Here is a 23,182-nt window from a genome sequence, read left to right on the forward strand (position 1 = left end):
CATATAATGTTCAAAAGAACATACAGCATGTATTTGTTGTTATAATTTTTTTTTTTTTATGTAATCTTTGTCACTTTTGAAAAATTGTATACATCCTTGGTGGATAATAATACTAATAAAAAAACGATCTTACTTTTGTATATGGTACTCTCATTGTATTAGATTATTATATCATATCATTAATTAATTATAATGTTAATTTCTACATAGTTGTGTATCAATTAAGTTCATGTTCCCAATCAAATTACAGTAACTTGTGTAGCTTCACTGATCCAGTGTCAGGAGACTGCATTAATTATTCAATAAATAATATTTAAAAAAGGTGTTTCTTTAAGGCAATAAGTAGATTGGAGTTGCTAACGGCACAAAGAATGAAGTACTTATGTTCACATTCTCACAAATTGTGTGCATTACTGTGGCAGCAGTTACATTACAGGGCTGTCAATCTCTTTTTGGCAAAAGTGCGTGCAAAGCCTGTAGTCTCATCAATAAGTGCTAGTACAGGTGTCTGAATAGCTGCAGCTTTTGAAGGGGGCATATTGACATCTGACATGAGATCTTTGTTACATAAGATCAGTGATGGATTGGATGGATCTGTGGTGAAAACACAGACTGAGCATGTGCACTGGCTCTGAGCAGATCAGCAGATGGACATGTGTGTGTCTCTCACAGCATGGCTCTGCGTATGGATCTGTCTGAATACAGCTCTGCTGATTGGAGACTTTCCAAGAGTTCACTGCCCTTTGAAACTTGTTAAAGTGTATAATTATTATAACATCTCAAAATTCCCTCGTTCTCCGATTGAATTAACGCTTGTCAATACGAGAGCTGGAAGGCAGTATATGACCTCCAGACATTTGTAGATCTTCTAAAGGGGAACGATTAATTGGCACTGACTGAGTGAGATGTGAATTTTAATCATCATTCTTTTAGTAGAACATTTAAATTCCTTAAGTTAATTCTTAGTCATTATTTGCCACCATTATAATCAATGAGGGCTATATAGAATTAATTTGAACAATATTGCACTTTTATTGATTGAAATTAAAATATGCTTTCGTTTCACGTAGTTTTCTAAAATCATCTCATGTGTAATCGTCACACACACACACACACACACACACACACACGATATGAAATGTTATTTGAGCAGCAAAGCACATCAGATTGATTTCTGAAGGATCATGTGACACTGGAGTGATGCTAAAAATTCAGCTTTGATCACAGGAATAACAAACATTTTACAATATGTTATAAATGTATAAATACGCTTTCCATTGATCTATGGTTTGTTAGGATAGGACAATATTTAGCTGAGATATAACCATTTGAAAAATCTGAAATCTGAGGGTGCAGAAAAATCGAAACATTGAGAAAATGGCCTTTAAAGTTGTCCATTTATGTTTGCGATTGTGCTGAATTCACTCACAAAAAATAATTTTTTATACATTTACGGTAGGACATTTACAAAATATCTTCATGGAACATGATCTTTTCTTAATATCCTAATGATTTTTGGCATAAAAGAAAAATCTATAATTTTGACCCATACAATGTATTGTTGGCTATTGCCACAAATATACCCATGCGACTCATGACTAGTTTTGTGCTCCAGGGTCACATATATTAAAATAGAAAACAGTTATTTTAAATTGTAATAATATTTAATAATATTACTATTTATTTTTGATTAAATAAAGCAGCCTTGGTATAGGCTTGAAAGATTTTTCCTTTAAAATCTTTAATAAAAACTATAATACAAAAATCTTGAACAACTAAATAATCACAACAATCTCAGTAAATAAACATGATATTTATTTCGTTTGGGGGGAAAAAATCTCAGCTCATGCAATTCAGTTTTAAATCATGTAAACAAGATCATTTTGATAGATGTTGTATGTGCACAACAGATCTTAAGAAATAAAAGAATAAAATGGAATGTGTTCTACCCAATTTCAGACAACATAGATGACTCATTTTCCACAGTTTCATGGGAGATGTTGGAGCATCCGAACATGAACATATTCATTAAACATGAAGAAATGGAAACCAAAAGGATTTGTCTCTTTATTGCTTTAGAGATCAACTTGTCGTCCTACTGTATCAGCAACTCCCGCACACTCGCACACAGAGACAAACAAACAATTCCAGGTCAGGAATGCTTTTAAAACATGGATTTTCAGCCTAAGAGTTAAGAGGCCTGAGGAATGGGCACACTCCAGTGTACCTGAGAGTGTTTTATTGACTGCATAATTCTAGGATCGGAACCAAAAGACTAAAAGATCCATTTTGGTCAGCAGTGCGTCCTTCTTCTGCACAGTTGGTAACAACAATGTGGTGAAAAAAAAAATACAAAAAAACACTCCTCAGAGAGCCACTCATTCCCTCTGTGCCAACCACCAGTCTATAACCTGAGGTGATTTCATCATGCCAGATGTTTTACCCAGCCAACCATTCATGTAGAAACAGCAGTCAGAGAGGTTTATGCCACACACACAAAAAAAAAGCCAAATGGACCTATCCAATTTCAGCGTGATTTTAGCAAGGGGGGGCGTATTTGCAGAACAAAACCACCGCTTTTCTACGCCATTAAACCGAAGCCTAAATTGCAAAATGGATTTCTGCCATTCGTATGGTGAAATGACACCGCTTGTCGAAGCCACATTTTCTTGTGTTGGCTGTTTGAAACCAAAACACAGGTACACAATCCCAGTCAATCAGTAGACCATAAAAATATATCATGCTGTAGATCTAAGTATACACATATATATTTATATATATTTATATTGTATGAGAGCTCCCAGTATTAACACTTGTAAAAAATCTTAACAGGCACGATAGTGTTACCCTGGATAGGAATGTTAGAGAAAAAAAAACAAAAAACAGAAATATTCTCCCTTTTGAAACAACAACAGAATACATCGTCACTAAGGAACCGAGAGTACGCCATACATTTGATAATCATCTAATGAGGCTAATATAGACAGAATATTGCTGAGATCATGATAGTTTTCTTTAAAAACTAACCCGTCATAAAAAAAAAACAAGGAAACAAGATAATCCCCCAACATTTATACAGACTCAGTAGTATTAAATGCATAATCTGCTGCACTTTTCAATAAGTGCCCAGAGTGCATGTCCAGCACAGTAGTAAAGTAAGGCCTCAATCATTTTTTGTTGGCAAAAAGAAAAAAAGAGAGGAAAACAACCATATACATCTGTCATAATTACACTTTTCTAAACCTAGAAAAAAACCTCATGTGCAAATATGTGAATCTTACAATTTGTGGAGTAAGTCAGTGAGTGTAATGAAGACGTGAATGTTATCGTCCCTCCATCTGGAGGTCGCTTTCCACTTGTGACGTGACAGCGTCCAGTTCAGGGAGCCAGATTTCATGTTGATTGTACAAGCTTCTTCAGTTTATCTATCTCCATCTGGAAATAAGCACAAAAACACGTTTTTTTTTAACACGGTGAAGTGTCGTTTGCACTATAAACCTGTTTTAACTCTTTTACCGCCAGCGTTTCAGCACAAGGATAAAAAAAAAAAAAATCATTTTCATATCTTGTTGTATTCAAAGCTTGCAAAGTCCTATACCCGGTCCTGGGTCGACATTACATTCGGTAACGTTAGGCAGTTTTTATTTAAATGCGGTTTAATGTTTGATGATCACGTTAGCTTACATGTGCGTAAGCAATGCTTCTATCGCTGGTTTCTGCTTTTTCTTCTCCTGTGTTTTGATCCGGAGATTCCGTACTATTTCAGAAGATGCATAATAGTGCAGCCTACCATATGAAAAGTGAAAACATGTAATGCTGGAAAAGTTTGTCAATGGTGGGGAAGCGTTGTGTCATAAATTAGTTGATGTTTAACAGCAAGGTGAACATGAATGTAACAAAGTCCAACACAAAATATATATTTAAAAAAATTTTACCAGCAGAAATAAAGTACAGAAAGTATCCAAAATAATTTTGTTGACTGATGCGTTAAACGAATTAGTCTTCCTTTTAAAGTTGTTAGCTTGTTCAAAGGCTGTTTAAGTTAAGGTAACTTGGATAAAGTGTCATACTTCAATAGTAGATAACTGGTAACACTTTATAATAACTGCACACTATTAATCATTAATTAAGCATTAGTAAACCGTTAATTCATCATTTATAAAGCATTAATACACATTAATAAGCCGTTTAGAAAGACAGCTATACATGCTTTATACTTCATTTAAAAGCATATCTATAATACATTTAATAATTGTATTGTCATACTTTATTAATGATCTTATCATAATTTATAATTTCTAAATGAAGTATAGCATCATTTACAAACCAGTTATTTGGGAGTTGTCAGTGATTCATAAGATAACTTAAAAATTGTATGTAGTAAATTCAGGTAGTTATAAAGCATTTAGTAGTGGTCAGTTAACTATTTTTGTGAGCTAAAGAGAGGACTATTTATGCCTTGTAAAGCATTTACAAAAGGAGATTTAAAGGCTCATTTGTCTTACACAACAGTGATACAGAACAGAAATATTAACAGCCTTTAAATCTCCTTTGTAAATGCTCTGCAAGGCATGAATAGTCCTCACTTTAGATGAGACGGTGAACTTTATAACCTGTAAGTTGATGAAAAAGTAATGCAATATGTTATTATACTATGGGGCTGTTGAATGCTTGATTCTAATTGGTTGACGAACAATCAAAGGTGTGCAATTATTTCCAGGGAAACGCACGGCTAAAGTAGTTCCAGGCAGCTCTTGACCGCATTACAGTCCCACGTAACTTCGCCGTATGATTTCAGTTACACACCGAAACTGACAAAGAAAATAAATATAGCAATAGGATAAAACCGACAAATTATTTCTGAGGGTTTTTTTGCCACAAAATTACGTTTTATTATGTGTTATGCATTTATTATGGAAAAGCACTCAAATGCACACACATACAGTAAAGGACACGCACTCGTGTGCTGTCAGCGCTGCTCTGACGATTTTATCAGTAGAATATTAGCAACTTAAAATCTACATGACGTTCCTCACTAGCAAGCACAGTTTCGCTATTAGTAGAGGCTGGTGACCAACACTATAACTGCATTAGTCTGCTATCAGTGGCTTGAGTCTCCGTTACTAGCTCGAAAATGAAGTTTTGAAATTACGGTAGCAACAAGGCTTTTTCAAAAGCGTTTTAATGACAGAAACGTCTTGAAATACATCCTTTGAACAATGTTTTGAGGCATGGTAAGCATAGTATAAGCAGAATAATTGATATACTGCACAATGATGTGTAACGGCCACTCCGCTTATTTTTCAAACAATTCAATGGCCCGGAGTCAATTATTCCTTACATAAAATAATGACACATGCAAGTGTCTGACTATTTATAAAGCCACAATATCAGCTCTGACAACGAGGTGTTTAATTGTAAAACACTGTTTTTTTTTCCATTTCCTGAAAAGTAGCGTTTTTGGAGATTTTACCCAGACAGCGACAAAGACGTATATAACATCTTAAAACATCTCAATCACCTCTTGCCACAATCGATACCTTGTCCTAATTTGATGCCGTACCCCTTGGTGGCTAGTAGAGGTGGAATTCTGATTCAGTATAGTTAGTTTTGTGGTCAGTAAGTGGAAGAAACACTCAGCATGAGATTCGGAGCTGAGTCAGACCCTTTGTGTTCACCCTGCTGAGTGTGGAGGCAAACTCAAGATATCCCGCCTACATTTCATTGCCCTCAGAAACCGCACTCTTGACATCCATTCACATCAAACTAACAGAATCGGACGAGGCGTAAAGAGAAATTCTGATTTAAAGATCGCTTTACCTGCAGGGCCACCCGCTTGAGTCGCTCATCTCCCAGCTCTTTTCGGAGTTCGTTGAGCTCTCTCCTGCAAAGTTATGAAAGAGGTTAAAGAATTACAAAAAAAAACAGAGGTTCTAAACATTAAGGTCGCGGGTGATTTCTATGTACTTTATCTTCACTGAGATGGAATGATCTTCCCAACCCCATCCAGACAGCCAAATCCCTGACAATATTCAAACAGCTGAAAACTCATCTCTTCTGAAAGCACTTATCTTCTTCTGTTTTCACTACTTCTTGTATCCCTTTAACTTTTCTGGACAAGTGATACTTTTTTGATACTGGCATTGCTAGCATTTCTAGAGGTATTGCCTCCTTAAGATGAATCAACTTGATGAAATTTTAAATGTGAATGAACAGCTTTTGTGCATTATAGACATAACTCGACCAGTGTAGAATACGAGAAACCAAGCAGCATGAAACAAAACTAATACGCAGCGTTGCTACTTACGACTGTTGTGTCTTTAGTAACTCTACAGACAGCATTAGCTCCTTCATCTGAGCCTTCAGGTCATCTAGTTCAGATCCTTTCTCCTCTTCCTTGTCAGGTTTTGGTTTGGGCTCAGGCGTAATATGGGTGGATGAAATTGCTTTAGGTGCCATAGATGGTAAGGGCGATGAGACGGACGTCTGCAAGAAAAACAAAAAGTGTCTCAATAGTATGGAGTAGCAAATGAATCAAATGTTTTATGAATGCTTACCGGTATATGCGTTTAGTGGTGTACGCATTTCCTTTTCAAACAAAACTGTTACATCCTTAAACTGAACATTTCTGAACTAGTTCTCCTATAATCTGATGTACATTTTTACACTATGGCAAGTGACTTTGAACCAACAAGCTGAGGTTTTTCCAGCCGAGCGGCTTATGTCATTTTCATAATTGCTAGAACCCCCTGATTAGGAGGAACATTAATCACTACTCCACTTTAAATGTAATGAAATGAAATTGCTAAAAATTTGATATTAACAAACCACAAGAAAAAGGTCACACAAACCCAAAAGGTGGTCTGAGTTAATTTGTCCAAAGTTTGATTCGCTTATAATTCCCATTAATCAAAACATTTTGATTTGTTAAGTTTCAGTTAAGTAAGTGCTGTCAAACAATAATAAAAAACTAAATCGCACATTTATCTGTAATTAATTGCAACTAACATTAAAGTTGATACATTTCACATTTAATCTCTAACATTTACATTAAATATGTACATTAAATAATTATTAATTAATGCCAGTATCACTGATACCAATACTGCAACTGATTTCATGTCAATTTTTTTCAACATTACCGCATAATTAATGAACAGATTTCATTTAGGATTTTATTCACATATATTCATCAACTCACACACCAGTTGTGGTAAACGGGATGCTCAAGCATGTTCGTTTTACGCAGCGAGTTTGAGCTTCCGCAAGAACCAATGAGGTTCGTTCTCGCATGTCAAGCAGGTCTCTTCCTTTATCAGTGGCTCCTTGAGAATAATAAATCCCATGAAATTACGTTCTCAAGGGTTTGTGGACAATCAACAACTCTGATACGATCTCGACTGAATGTCTGGCTCTTTATTTGTTCATCATACAAAGCGATCGAGCCTCTTCAGTACATTTGGACTAAACTGCTCAATTCATATGGTACATATGGTATCATACAAACCGTTCAATTCATATGGATTAGTTAAGCAGCAATAACGACAAAACATATCACTGATCAAACTACAACCACATTCTTTGCCAAAATTAATTTCAATATCATTTTATTCTGTTTTTTTTTTGACACCCAATCGCGACTACCGTACAATCAATAGCTCTCTTTTTTGACTGAGAGACCAAATATGAGAACCATCTGTGTGAAACCAGACAGTGTTTTGGTCCACTTTACACTAGCTTAATGTAAAGAACACTACATACTAAAATACCAAGTCCTCAGGGCTGAAACCTCATTGAAAAAGAAGAGCCAGACATTCAGTCGAGATCGTATCAGAGTTGTTGATTGTTCACGAAACCCTTGAGAACGTAATTTCATGGGATGTATTATTCTCAAGGAGCCACATATAATCAGGCCAAGATCTTTTGGTTAGCTATTCAATTACTCGACTCCGGTATTACAGAAAGGCACATAAGATTCTTGCATTAAAGGGATAGCTCACCCAAAAATGAAAAATCCTGCCCTTGTTTATTTGCCCTCATGTCATTCTAAACATGTATATCATTTACAGAATCTTCTTTTTTTTGTGTACTATATATTCGAGGTAAAAACCTGATTTACCTTAAGCGAATTCTGTGCGGAAGGCACAGGATCAACTTCATCCACTTCCTCCATTTTCTCAGCTTTCTCGCCAATCTCCTTGCTCGGCTGTAAGACGTTACAGAGCGTTTTAGAAAAACATGTGAAGAGCAAAGTGCAAATAGTGCAATTCGTGACAAGCATCCCATCTGGGCTGGTAAAGCTTTTTTTGATCCAGACTGGAGAACTGCGTGATACCTTCTCTATGTCACCAAACTCAAAATAGATAAATCTAAAAACAAATGTTAGTGCTTATGGTAGTATAAAGAGATTTAGCAGATACGGGTTTAAGATTGTGGTTTATGTGACATCTGTGATTTCACCCATGGCATTTACTGAACCCAAAAATAAATAAATACTAACACAAACTAGCACAACAATTCTGTGAACCAAGCACTTGAAACCGTATTTATTGAAAATTATAAATCTGTTATGGATGCTGATTGGTTGATATAAATAATATTTAGTTTTTCTTCCATCAAAAATTGCATTTAATGAATTTTCTTAATGAAATAATACAAATTACATACATTTGAATTAAAATGTTATCTCCAAGTGGAAGCATGGCACTTAATGAATGTGCTAAATAAAATAATGTCTTAATGAAATGTTATAATTGAAATGTTTTGCTTAAAAAATAAATACTTGTTATGTCATTTTCTATGACTTTGCATTAGTCTATTACTGAGAGACCAGAGCTCAAGCTTCTACTCACCGATTGGCCTCTGTGAGCCGGCGGTCTTCTCCCAGGCATCTTTGGTCGCTGCGCGGTAGGGTGGGTTAACTTCTCCGAGGTAGAGGAGACATCATCAAAACTCATGAGATTAACTATGGGAATAAGACGCATAAAAGTTACACTTCAAATGTGAGAACAGTCTTCAGTCACTAAAGTCAAACACGATCCATTTAAGCTGAATTATAATTCAGAAGTTATATTTGAGCCAAAAAATGAGTTTGGAGCCAATTTAAAAGTCATATGAGGTAATAAAGTAAGTTTGCACCCTGTCCAGATCAAAACCCAACAGAGCAGGAAATTACAATCATGACTGAGTGATGGGTTTATAAAGACTGTGTCATGTTTGAAAAAATTTCAATCGATCATCTTGGTTTAGCTGTCAGTTTGATATCTTTAAATCTGGCACTTAAAATTCGCCTGATGGATTTTATATGCCCACTATTACCTACTTAAAGGGATGATTCGGAGTAATTTCAACCTAGGGTCCTTTGCACCATGACCTTGAGCCAAACGGGCTTTTCCCAAATCATGGAAGTGACTTCGAAGTCCATTTTAGCGGTAGCATAAGCCATCAGGCAAGTGTTATTTAAATAAACTCCTGATGTACTTACAAACTTTACAATGCCTTGTTTTATGAGTACAGAACCTATTTGCACAACTGTATTAGTTTGGCACCATTCCGGGCATTATTAGTGGGGTAATTTACGTGATACAACCTTGGATCCATTAGCGCCTCCACTAAGCCATTCGGCTGATATCTCTAAATAAGCTCTAACTTTAATAATGTTCGACCAAGGGGGAAAAAAAGCTTCTGGGGGGTGTTTGGCTCGAGGTCATGGTGCAAATGACCCTAGGTTGAAATAACTCCGAACCATCCCTTTAACAATGTTATCCCATCAACCAGCCTCTGAATGGTATCTCAGAGGTTGCAGACACAAATCACTTGCCCTTGTAAATAAATACTGAAAAAAGCAGTGACCTTATAAAAAGATTTCCAGAGCAGAAAGATGTCTGGTTTATTTTTCATTATACAGGAAGTGACATAACCTGACTTTCTGATTTTCTCTTTCTGAAAGTCTGCTGCATTGAAACGCTCATGACCTTTCGTGAAGATGCGATTATACCAACTTTGGTGCTACTTTGGTCAACCTTTTAGAAAAAAAGCAGTTTTTTTTCCAAAACCAGTGAATCTGCTCAAATGCATTTCTTTTTGATGTAATCATCTTTCTCACTGTTTCCTTTTCATCAATTGCCTACTTTGAAGCAATTTTTGAAGCAAAATATGGTGCCTTAGATAAAAAAAAGTCTTTAAATGCAGTGGCACACTGGAAGACGTTTAAATTTGTCTTCATCACAGTATTACAAATGAATGCCAAAAAACTAATTTAATATAGACAGCTAGACTTAATTGAAACTTGTTATCAGAATATGCTTGAGCCGAGAGATTAGTTGAACTAATCAGCCAATTAAACAACTTTTGATCGCTCTGCAGTGATTATAATAGTTTAACAAATGCCTAAAATGTAACACTAACTAAGATTCCTAAATTACGCCATCAAAAAAATAAGCAATTTAATGATATGAAATATTCTTTTTACAGCCGATATCTTTTAACAGCCGAAAAGACTATCATCTCCAGCTCAGGAAATGATTCAGAGTTAATTAATTTGCGATTTCCACAAAGCAGAGACAAAGCATCCCAAGATTCAAAACATGGTAAACCTTGAGAAATAACTTGCCAAAGACTTCTAAAGATATCCGTTAAAAAAAAATCCCCAAAACAACAATGTAAAGATGACACCCAAAGAGCCTACATGAATAATAAACAAGTCTCTTCCTTTATCAGTGGCTCCTTGAGAATAATAAATCCCATGAAATTACGTTCTCAAGGGTTTGTGGACAATCAACAACTCTGATACGATCTCGACTGAATGTCTGGCTCTTTATTTGTCCATCATACAAAGCGATCGAGCCTCTTCAGTACATTTGGACTAAACTGCTCAATTCATATGGTTTAGTTGTACGATCTCTATGAACTTCTAGAAGCATTACAGTTCATTTTTAACAAGAAAAACTTTTTTTTTAACGAACATCTTTGAAAAGGTGGCTGGTGCAGTATTAAGCACAAGATGGGGTGACAAATGGATAGAAGTAGGGCATGAAATCATGGAGATTACTGAGGGTTTAGAACATGACAGAGGGACTCTTCCCATGCTCCTCTGAGGCTGAGCAACCTGCTCTTTCTGTGCAAGTCATGCAAAAGGAATAATTCTGCTCCCAGAAAGTGATCCCGGGTGCTTATCCACAAACAAAGCTCGGATTCACCCACACCACAGCAAAAAACACACTGAGCCATGGTATGATCAATGAATATACAACTTACCCGTTTCTGAATTCTTCTCGCCGCTGTCCACAACAGTGGATTTTGGCTTGATTGGTACGGGTTCGGACTCGGACTTTGTTCGTGTGAAGGGAACTTCTCCATTGTGCCTGTGGGATTTAAGAGGCATCACAGTCACACTTAAATGCAAAGCTATGTTGCCATATAGACCTTATGCGCCAGAGAAACAAGCGCGGAGATATCTTGAAAAAAATAAATAAATCTCACAATACATTGCAACAAGCTGAGAGTAACATATTTCATAATACTGATTTTCAAATATAAATATATGCATACATGTAAAATACATTTAGAAATATAAATAACAATAATATATTATAATATTTGGGTTAATAATAATAATACACATTTAAAATGAATATTTTTTTATACTTGGGACAAATTATACTGTAATATTTTATATAATACAAATATTAATATAATCATTTTAATATACTTAACACCTGGGAATCTTCTGAAATGAACAAAAAAAAAAGCATTATGAAAAAGCTTGTGACAGCAACACTTGCTTGGCGGCTGGTGATGGAGTGAGCGGCAAGTCGGGCCGTTTTGTGTGGATGGAAGGACGCAGCAGTCCCTTGCTGGGAGGCACAGGCTTTTTCGGGGGGACGGTCGGGCCAGCAGGTTTGGCTGGTTTCTCTGGCAAGGGCTTGACAACTTTAAAAGACACAAATGACAAAAATATATGTTTTGAGACAATAAATGTCTACCTAAACATTGTTCTAATTTGGATTATTAATTAATGCATGTCTCTTATCAGCTTCTGATAGCTAAGAGATTTAATTATTTAAATGCAGGATATTACTATAAGGTTTATTCAGCAATATTATTAGCCCCCCCAACTGGTTTTAGCATTTCATATAACTCTCAATCCTTTGGAACATGATAATTGTATGTCTATTGATTCTTAGCACACAATCGCAAAAATCTAGTGGAAACCCATGAGAACAGAAGCCACTTATTTAAGTAGTGGTGTGATGCATGTGATGTACTGAACTTCTCCTAATGACATGAGGAACTTTCATGAGCGTTCACGCTGACATATATGCCTCAAACTAGGTCAGAGGAGATTTTGGCAGGGTGTTTTCACCACATCGATCTGCTTCCATCTCAAATCGATGTATTTTTTCAGGTAATCACACTTTCAGATATTCACATTCACAGTCTATCGTTCAATTTGTAACACTTGGTCTAAATAAGAGAGTCCAGCTTTCAAACACCACAGGGTTGATCAGATATACACTCCAGTAGAGTGACATTCATATGAATAGAAAGTACTCGGCAGGAAGTCCTTGAGGCAAACACAACAGGTGCTCAAAGTTCATGACAGTTTTCCTACAAAGTCAACACTTACTTCACAGTATTCAGAGTGCACACACTAGGTGACTTTAATGATGCCCACACACCTTGAGCTCTATTATCAACTTCGTAAATAGGGATGGTCTCGGTACAGATTTCCTGCTTCAACTTTACTCCATTTCATTAGCTTTCCATTTAATTTCTATGATAAATTTTCAATATCTGGGTATATTTCAGGTATAATGCCCATTTTGCTTATATATGATAGAGCTGCATGATTAAACGTTAAAAGATCGCAATCTCGATTCTAACATTCACACGATCTTATTCCTAAATTTAATTCAATTCGCATTTAATTTGTATAGAGCTTTTCACAATACATATCGTTTCAAAGCAGCTTTACAGAAAATGCCGGTTTCTACATTATGATTAGGGCTGTGAACGATTAATCGAATCCAAAATTAAAGTTTGTGTTTACATAATATATGTGTGTGTATGGTGTATAATTATTTTGTAAATATAAATACACACACACACACACACACACACACACACACATGCATGTATATAGTAAAGAAAAATCTGTTATTTATATATAAAATAGTTGTATTTATATATAATATAAATCATATAAAAATATATATGCAGTATATAAATGCAAATATTTCTCAAATATATACATGCATGTGTGTGTATTTATATATACAAAATAATGATACACAATACACACACATATATATTATGTAAACACAAACTTTTATTTGATTTCGGATTCACAGCCCTAATTTAGAGTAATCCGCTATCAGAGTTGACTGTGTCAAAGTAATGTCCATGTGTCAAAAACAGTTCTATGACCATCATGAAAAACAAAATCATAGAGTTAGCTAATATCATGTATTCATTTAGGCAGAAACAATGAACTCATTAAAGCAATTGATACAACAATTTGGCAGTGGCGCATGGTGCAACGAGTCGCCTGTGCCAGAACATTCAAATCTGCCTTGTTGCTACCGCTGAGCCAGGGAGAGCAGTGAACTGTATAAAACAGCTTCACAAACAGTCTTTTCAATCACACAGTATTGTTATTTCTCGATTACAATAATTCAGATGATCATAGAAGTACTGGCTAAAAGTTTCTATAAACACTGATGTCTACTTGGCGATCAAAACAGAGCAAATCACCTTTTGAAAGTAACTCTCATCAATTTCATCGTTACACAATTAGGTGGCGACAACTGACTGTTAAATTGTTTTTATTTGTCATTGAATCATCCATTCAGGAGATTCGTTCAAAAACGCTTTTTCATTATAACGATAACAATATGATTCGAAAAACTGATCTAAATATAAAAGAGTAGTAACAACACAACGATAAACACACTGACAGCCAATCAGAACCCTGCAGAACCCGACATCGTCCCCTGGTGTGGATGCTAATAAAGTTATCGTTATAGATTTTAACAGTTATTGTTCTTGGTGTGAAAAAAAAAGCTATTGTTATTTATGCTCACCCAGACATTTCTGATAAATAGAAATTTGGAAAAAATCCTGACTTTTTGGGTAATATTAGAAATGTCTTGAAATGTCACTTTTGATCAATTTAATGAATCCTTGCTGAATAAAAGTTTTTTTTTCTCTAATAAAAATATACTGACCCCAAACTTTTGTATGGTAGTGTTTAAAAAAAAGAAAGAATCCAAATCAATTATCAATAATCAAAAATCAACACAGACGTCTACATTGTAAGTGTGGTGATGTCGGGTTCTTGCAGCGCACAGACAGCTTATGCTTTAGCAATCTGTCTGCAGTGAAGATCGGGTATGAAAGTGAAATGTCTGAAGGCATGAAAGCAAGAATGATTCTCTCCTCAGGTTACACAGACTCTTAATAGCCTCTCAGCAAATAAATAAATGACAAAAAAAAAAAAAAAAAAAAGAACAAAAATCACGGCCGTGGTGATTTTTGGGGTATATTAACACTTGAATAACACTGAAACCACAGTCAGCAAGGTCAATTTCAATTTGTGGTATAACAGAAACTGGACAGCGAACCCTCTCTTACCTTTATCTTCAGGCCGTGGCTGCGGTTGCTTCTTGTCCACACTGGGGGCCTCAGGTTTCAGGACTGAGAAACGAAGCATATTTTCCGAGTTAACAATATGTTTTTATGTGCTACACTGCAGATACAGCGGCTCTAGATACGGCAGATAAAAGAACAAAACGACTTCTGTGACAGACGCTTGAACAGAATAGGAAACATACAGTCTTTGACTTGCATTTCCTGTGTGGGTTGGAAAGACAGACCAAATCTTTGCAACCCTCTGCAAGCTTTCTATAAAGCAATTGGGATGATGTGGTCTCGTTTGATGCACATCCGCTTTATTGTTTGCATGTTTCGCAGACAAGAGCTGTGAGGGACTGACTGACTGTTACATCTGCATTGCCAGATCATTTGATTTTGACACTCTAACAATAGTCAACTACAAGTTGATGCATCAGTCTTTGTGGCCGTTTACACAACACCAACATAAATAATGTTATAAACAAATGACACAATGTTTTCAAGAAAATGTGTTTATGAATATATAGCTGACATGAAGTTATAATAAAGCTGTAAATTAAATAAATGCAATTCAACTACATTATATTGAATTTAATCAATTTAATAAAATACTGTTCATTATTTTTTTTTATTTTTTTTTCAATTTCTTTGTAAATAACGTTATTTCTTTAACACTAAATGAAAAATAAACATATTCTTCTGCCAAATATAACTGTTATGTGGCTAAAAATATATATCAAGTTATTATATATATAAAATCTTCCCACAAACGTTTTTGTGGTGGTATCAATAAAAATAAAGTCATGCAGCTGCTCTAATACACTAAGACATGGCTACAAAGGAATCCTCCATAAAACATAAGCAATATAAAATGATGAAAATCTATCTTTATTGCAACTTTAAGGGTTAGTTCACCCAAAAATTTAAATTATGTCATTAATTACTCACCCTTAGGGGTGGGCAATCTTCCCAAAATTTCATATCACAATCTTATAACAAACAATCCTGATCTGAATCACTAACCATCCCAATTTTGAGATATCAATAAATATATGAATATCCAGACTGGAGCACGCCTATGGATTTATCCAATTTAAAACGGTTTTGCATTAAACAATCAGTTGTCAAAACAGTCATTAAACCCTTAAACACGGCAAAGTCCTCACTGTATGAATTAAACATTGAATCTTATCTAAAAATACGTTACTTCTCTAAAACTACTAAAGTTATTAAGTCAAGAGCAGTGAGTGATTTTGTCTTTGTCTTTTGTTTAACAAATGACACAGACAGCAGTATTTGCATTAGACTGTCTTCATGTAAATACTCGCCAAGACGGACATTTTGACATATTTGTGTGTATATTTGACCGTTTAGGCACGCGCCTGAAACCCCAAGTATACTTTACTCGTCTGTGTTCTGCTCCATCTCTCAGCGCGCACACAGAAAACGAGTGGGGATCAGTCCCTTTCGCATTTTAATGCGCTTTTAATAACACGTTTTAAAATAAAGCATGTCCCGCAGTAGACCGCATTTTACAACAGTCACGTTATATGATTTGACTGATTTGGACATTAAGTTTAGGCTTTTAAGCATGCGGCACAATGACCATTTTATCATTTATCAGGTTTTCATAATCGTTGGAAGCACTCACGTCGCTTCGTAAAATTGAGGTTAAAATACTGGAGTCACATGGATTACTTTAATGGTGTCTTTACTACCTTTCTGGGGCTTGAAAGGGGTAGTTGCGTAGGCGGTCAATGGAGGGACAGAAAGCTCTCAGATTTCATTAAAAAGATCTTTATTTGTGTTCCGAAGCTAAACGAATGTCTTACGGGTTTAGAACGACATGAGGGTGAGTAATTAATGACAAAATTTTTATTTTTGGGTGAATTAACCCTTTAAGCTAAAAATAATGATTTTAAAAATGCATCTGAGCGTGTGGGCACGCATGGTGTCTGTGTTCAATGCCATAAAACATGCCAAATTATCTTGCATCCCCTCTAATCTTCTCACCATACTTCTCTGAAAACCACAGAGGAAGCAGCTCAAATCAATATGCCATCTTCCACCAGTTTTTATCCACTCACATACTGATGCAGACATATTGGCATGTTCCCTTCGAGTACCACTGTCAAGGGCCCATCAAATCATGTCAGCTAATAATTGAACATCAACTAGCATCTTTTGAATCTTAAAGGTCAATGACAGGCGAAAACAAGCGAAAGACGTTTGATGACAATGAGCTTTAAAGTTATCAGAGGGATTTTGTGGCTCTTATCACATATGATTGCGAGAGTCACTGAGCATTATCTCAGCAACCAGAATGCGTTTGATGACACTTTAAGCTCTTTTTATACCTCAGAGGTCTCACAGCAGCTTGAAATGAAAAGAGAAGAGTAAAGTGATGTAATCAAATTCATGCAATCAGTGAGATGTGACATGGTATGTTAAAAATGTGACATACCTGTGGTTTTGGATGGTGGTGGGGGCTTCTTTGGCTTCTGTGGAGAAACAACAAAATATGAGAATGCATTGACAATCAGGGATTTAAAATCTAATTTAAACCTGGAAATAAACTTTTAGGCCTGTGAAAAAGGAAAATTTGCTGACTGCTAATGAGAACTAACAGACGGTCACATGATTTTGCTTCCATTGAAGCACAACATGCTCTTTGGATCAGTCGTTCTTAAATGATGCTGGAGAGCATGGTTCTACCCAAACACAATAGTTCATACTTGAGTGCTGCTGTCATTAAAGTCAGCATGAAATGAAAATTCACCCTCTGTTTTTTTCTTAATGGATGTAATAGACCTTATTGTGACCGCATCTTCCACCAGTTATTATCCACTCACACACCAACGCAGAAATATTGGCATGTTCCCTTTAAGTACCACTGTCAAGGCCCATCAAATCATGTCAGCTAATAATCGGACATCAACTAGCATATTTTAAATCTTGCTTTAAAAGCGCAAAGAAGTTGCGAAAGAGAACTCAATTCCGTATCCATCCACCATATGAGATGTGCCCAGCACAGAAAAGAGCCAAATGTTGTTTTTTCTCTGCGTCTTCTTGCGCGTAAAGGGTTTAAAACCACATTAAAGTGCGCACACAGGAATCGATAGGCGTAACCAAAATTTAAATAATATAACAAATCAAATTCCGATCCCCAACACTAGTCTCTTCACAGGTCAGGCTAACATACATAACCCCTAGTGGCATAACTCTGCATAACATAACTAAAACAGGATCTTAAAAAGCCCAACAACCCAAACTCAGCAGGAACTGAAACATGAAATGGCTGAGGCTGGAAATCCCCCAGCCTCCTCTTTACTGTAGGATTTGATGACTTGTCAGTGCCAATGAATCGGCTGCACTGATTACCAGAATAAATCAGCTCACTTAACACATGTATCACAGCATGAGTGAACGTTCAAACAACAACACAGGCATAGATCTACATTTGCAACTGACATAGATATGTATAATTTATGAGAAGGCCAGCATGAACATTCATAACCTCTGTCATGTACATGATTCTGGTGTTCATTCACTTATAAAAAAAATGAATGCAGATTATGATGATCTAAGTGCTCTGCCACACTTGAATTGATGAATTGTTCACAATAAGACCAGGAACATGTAATAACTAAGTAAACCGGGTCAATTTTGACATTGTCAAAATTCTGGTTCATAAGTTCAGTTTTTCATACGACATTTGTCACAAAACAAAGAAAAACAGCAGAATATATACTTTCTAGCGCTCTAGCAAAAATATGCTTATGCCACTATGTTCTGGATAATCATCATGAGGGAGAAGAAAGAAAAATCTGATTGGATATTTGGTTTATAAGAATAAAGAGGGATTCAAAACACAGGCCAAGAAAGTGCCTTCCAAAAAATTCAGAAAATCTATCTGCAACCCTAAATAAAGTATAAACCCTAAATACGAAAAAGTCGTAATATTTTGAGAATTAAGTTAAAATGACAAGAATACAGTCTTCCATAGAAGTTTTTATTTTTTTTATTTAATTTTTTTATTAAAAGAAATGCGCTCGTGAATTCGAACTGCCTTGGACATGGATCTAAAACATAATAGTAGCTTTTATCTTTTATCTGGGCTTTCAACAAAAGGAAATTCTACAGGTGCTAATCTACCAACATGGCATTACCATTTGTTTTACGACGTTACAAAATATACTGCGCCGGAATAAACTTTACAGGCAGAAACACTTTTCAGACTGGATGGAGGTAGCCAGCTTTATAACTGAGGAAATCAGGGGATCCGGTCAAATGATTGGATACAGAATGATGCACTTAAAATGTATCCAGAAAGGATTTACAGTGAAGAGGGAGACAGTACGGTTACTGTTAAGTGTTCTCAATCTCGACCCAGATGGCGTTGCCTATAGACGAGCACCACAATAATGGTCCAAACTTTATGTGGAATGTTGACTCGTGTCTTCGTGCTCGTCTATAGGCAACGCCATCTGGGTCGAGATCACCCACCGAGAACAGAAATAATCTCGAAATATTTAGACTTTAATCTTTTTTTTTTCCGTAGTTTTGCATCCAGGGTAAAAAAAAAAAACTATACTTTTCTTATAACATACATTTCACATCACCTAATTTCTCAACGAACCTGAAATATTTTTGTATTCAATTCTACTCTGCTCTGATTTGGTCAGACGGCACAGTCTTTTGTGATTGCTAACAGCGCATGTCGGCTCCGGAGGCTTCCTCAGTGTTTGATACACAGCCTTCCAGGCATCAGCTACAACTAGGGTGGGTCAAAGACGACCATAGGCTGGCATTTTTTACATTGTTATATAGGTATGTAACAGGAAGTTAGACTAGAATTGTTGACGACTTGTTTCGGTAGTTCAGACTCGATTCTTTCTTTTAGGAGACAATATATTTTTATTTGACCTGCACTTCAATTTTTAAAACTGTAGTCCTTTTACATTCACAAACAGCTATTACACACTGCATGAAAGGTAATATTCGAAAAAACACAGTAGGGGCACTAAAGAAAAATTGAGCAAATAGAACAGTCACCTCTCTGTAAATCACATGCAGCTTAAATGCCTATTTACTACAGTAATTGCACTGAAGTAAGATCTTAGTGAGGTGAGACATTTGGTTAAATTACCGTCACAGGCAGCTCAAGCAACCTCACCAGCTCACAATTTAGAAGAAATTAGACTTAGACCGTCTCCAACCAACCCTATGAAGAAATCTGTTTGGGGCCAAAGAAAAGCAAAACAATTTCCTCTCCCTGAACATCAGAGACATACCTGGAAATCAAGGGCTGAGGGGTTAATGTTCAATCGCTCACAGCAAACAGAGAAAAGCAGTCAAATCCTGCAGATTGGAACTCTTTGTTCAAATGTAAAATTACAAAAAAAAGGTCAATTTCCAGTTCAACGCAGAGGCTGATATGCGTCAACCAGTCAATGTATGCAATATATATACCAAGTTCTATCATGAAACTCTAGATAGCTAAGGCTGATTGGTCCTTAACACAACCTGCTGACAATTATATTGTTAACTACACGACACAAGCTGACAGGTTCCTGTTGCACCAGTAGCCAATGAGCTTGCTGGTCAACATTTAAATAGTTGGTCAGTGTTTTCTGTAGCAGTTTGCAATGCGCTTTCAAGGCTCCCCTGAAAACCACCGCCTTCCCCAGCTCCACCTGTATAGATCTGCTACAGGTAATTTCATAGATGCTAGTCTCTGTACTTGCTAGGGCTGTGAGATTAATCGTATTTCAATTTCGGCATCCAACGATTATGAAAACAAGATAATCAAAGTAAAATGATTATTGCTCCACTGCTGCATTCACTCCAGCGCACTTTCCTTTCCTTCACAGCGGTGTGCTTTCATTCCTCCCCAAGTCAAACTTAACATCCAAATCAGCCGAATAATTGAGTGATGTAAAATGCAGTCTACTGTTGCTAAACCGTGGGACGTGCTTGATATTAAACAGTGTTATTAAAAGAGCATTAAGCCGTGAAAGAGACGCTGTTCCCTAGATGGCCTCCTATGCTCGTGCTCCGAGACGCATAAGCGAAGTATACTGTGGGATTCAGATACGCGTTTAAACGGTCAAATAGCCAACACACAAATATGAAATGCCGTTTCGAAATGCCGTTTTGGTAAGTATCTTTGTAAACACAGTAATTTATGCCTTAAAGCAGGGCTATGCAGGTTCAGGAATTTCTTTGCTGTATTCTCGCTTTTTGCTCACAGGTTTCTCTATAGAGCTCCCCCTACAGCTCCGGAATAGATATTTGACAACACTGTCAAAAAACTTTTTGTCTTTTTGATACCATAGGCTAGTAGATCAACGACATCAAAGCAGATGGGACATTCTTTACAACGTCTTCTTTATTCGGGTTCGATCCGCGTGAGGGAGCGCAATAATTACATAATTTTAGCAGATTTCTTTTTGCCGTAAAGCAATTCTTTACACCGCAAGACCCAATATCACGTGATACTTCCTGATGCCGCGTCCGGAAGTTACACTTAAAGTTGCAAGTGTGTTTTTTCCGCTCACAGGCGATAGGGGGGTGCGAGACGACAGCCAACATTTATGACTCACTCACTGCTCTTGAATGAATAATTCAAATAATAAGGATTTGTCTAGATTTAATGTATATTTAATATTTGTTATTTTACATTTGAATACCACTGTAAGCTCATCTTCCTGAAAGTGACAAACAAAGTACTGTTTATTTATTATTAGTTTCTTTGTTCTTATTTTATTGCTGACTGTTTACTTGTCTTCTGTGACTGTTTACTGTTGAATTCTTTTTACTCGCATTAATTAACCTAGCATTAGTTTTTGCCGAAGTATCGATAACTGTGAAATTTCACTGACGTTTAAAATGACTTGTATCATGAGATAAGACTTCCGTGTTAAATCATCGTGATTTCAATATTGACCAAAATAATCATGATTATGATTTTTGCCATAATCGAGCAGCCCTAGTACTTGCTCTGCAGCAGCATCAGGAGCAATAACAGCTGGCGCGAAGCAGCTCTTTTCCGCCAACAACAAATATAGTAAAATTGTTATGTTTACTCTTCCGAAAGTTGCATTGCCATGATAGTCATTTAAATAAAGCAATGCAGAAAACTACTACTCAATCATAAAATAATTAAAATATTTATTTTTTTATACCATATAAATGCATTATTAATAAATTCTAAAAAAACAATAGATTAAAATGACCAATATTGTGGTATTACCACATCTTGCGTACTTGCGTAGTCAATAACAATTTACAGAAACTGCCTTTGTGTAAATGCCCTCCCTCCCCTTATTTCCTGATACAAAGATCACATCTTATCATCTGACAGGATGCTTATGGGATAAAGGATTGATCATGGGCTGCCTAGAGTCCGTTGGAGGAATGAACACTTTCACATCTTCATGAACTGCTCGCCGACCCCCACAAGCCATCACATGAGCTTCAGCTTATCACATTCTCACTGCAGTAGCACAAAGACAATCATTCAGGCCAATCAGGTTGAAAATGAAAATGTTTAGAAAAAAGAAAGAAAAACACTTATGCCGAGAGCATATCAACCCATGACCCCAGTCAGTGGAGGGATATGAGGATTCACAGAATTTCTCCGGATAATGGATGTGGCAGAGCATAACTTCTGCACGCACAAAACTCTGTTTGTTCTATAGTGATGGTAGCGGGGGCTTTGAACAAATAATGTGCTCCTCACAATAAAAAGGGGGCCTTTTGTTCCACAGTTTGCCAAAAAGTGGTTAAACATGCGCCCTCGGGGTAAAGACCTCAGAAGCTAGAATGAAGCTGTGTTTGTGAAACACATGGTGAAGATAAGTGGCTCCAATTGATTTAAATGCTTCTTTCAAGCTCAAATCCCCAACAGTGAATCACAAAAAGTCACGTGTTATTTGATATCGTCGGATATTGTCTGGACTGCTGTTTATTTTGGTTCTTAAAGTCTTTGATGAAAAAGGTTTAGTACATGGGGATTCATTCAGAAACAGGGATAGGAGATTTAACAAAAAAAAAAAAAAAAGGGATAGTTCACCAACATGACAATTCTGTCATCATATACTCACCCTCAAGTTGTTCCAAACCCTTATGAGTTTCTTTCTTCTGTTGAACACAAAAGTAGATATTTTAAAGAATCCTGGCATCCGGACAGTTGACGGCACATATTGACTTCAATAATAGAAAGAAAAAAAAAAGAAGTCAATGGGTGCCGTCAACTGTCTGGTTACCAACATTCTTTAAAATATCTTATTTTGTGTGTTCAACAGCAGAAAGAAGAAGCTCATACAGGTTTGAAACAACATAAGGGTGAGTAAATGGTGACCAAAACATTTTTTTTTTTAATTTTTGGGTGAACTATACCTTTAAGACACAATTGACCGAATTCATACTTCTCATGATCTTAAAGGGGTGTTTGACTATGATTTCACTTTTCTAAATTTAGTTAGTGTGTAATGTTGCTGTTTGAGCATAAACAACATCTGCAAAGTTACATCGCTCAAAGTTC

General features: G+C 36.2%; 1 protein-coding gene across 2 annotated transcripts in view; it reads right to left on the reverse strand.

Annotated features, from left to right (window-relative positions):
• Nucleotides 1–1,794: 1,794 nt before the first annotated feature.
• The window catches only part of cd2ap (CD2-associated protein), a 66,553-nt gene continuing 45,165 nt past the window's right edge, over nt 1,795–23,182 (reverse strand). For both annotated transcript variants that reach the window (XM_079639635.1, XM_079639634.1), the window contains exons 11-19: nt 17,099–17,135; nt 14,635–14,697; nt 11,784–11,931; nt 11,257–11,363; nt 8,853–8,965; nt 8,120–8,206; nt 6,308–6,486; nt 5,821–5,884; nt 1,795–3,435 (exon numbers count right to left, since the gene is read on the reverse strand). In XM_079639635.1, the coding sequence (XP_079495761.1) occupies nt 3,394–3,435; nt 5,821–5,884; nt 6,308–6,486; nt 8,120–8,206; nt 8,853–8,965; nt 11,257–11,363; nt 11,784–11,931; nt 14,635–14,697; nt 17,099–17,135 (840 nt within the window). In that variant the 3' untranslated portion in view covers nt 1,795–3,393. The remainder of the gene's footprint in view (nt 3,436–5,820; nt 5,885–6,307; nt 6,487–8,119; nt 8,207–8,852; nt 8,966–11,256; nt 11,364–11,783; nt 11,932–14,634; nt 14,698–17,098; nt 17,136–23,182) is intronic.

This window comes from Phoxinus phoxinus (genome assembly GCF_949152265.1).
Source record: "Phoxinus phoxinus genome assembly, chromosome: 16".
NCBI classification, from domain to species: domain Eukaryota; kingdom Metazoa; phylum Chordata; class Actinopteri; order Cypriniformes; family Leuciscidae; genus Phoxinus; species Phoxinus phoxinus.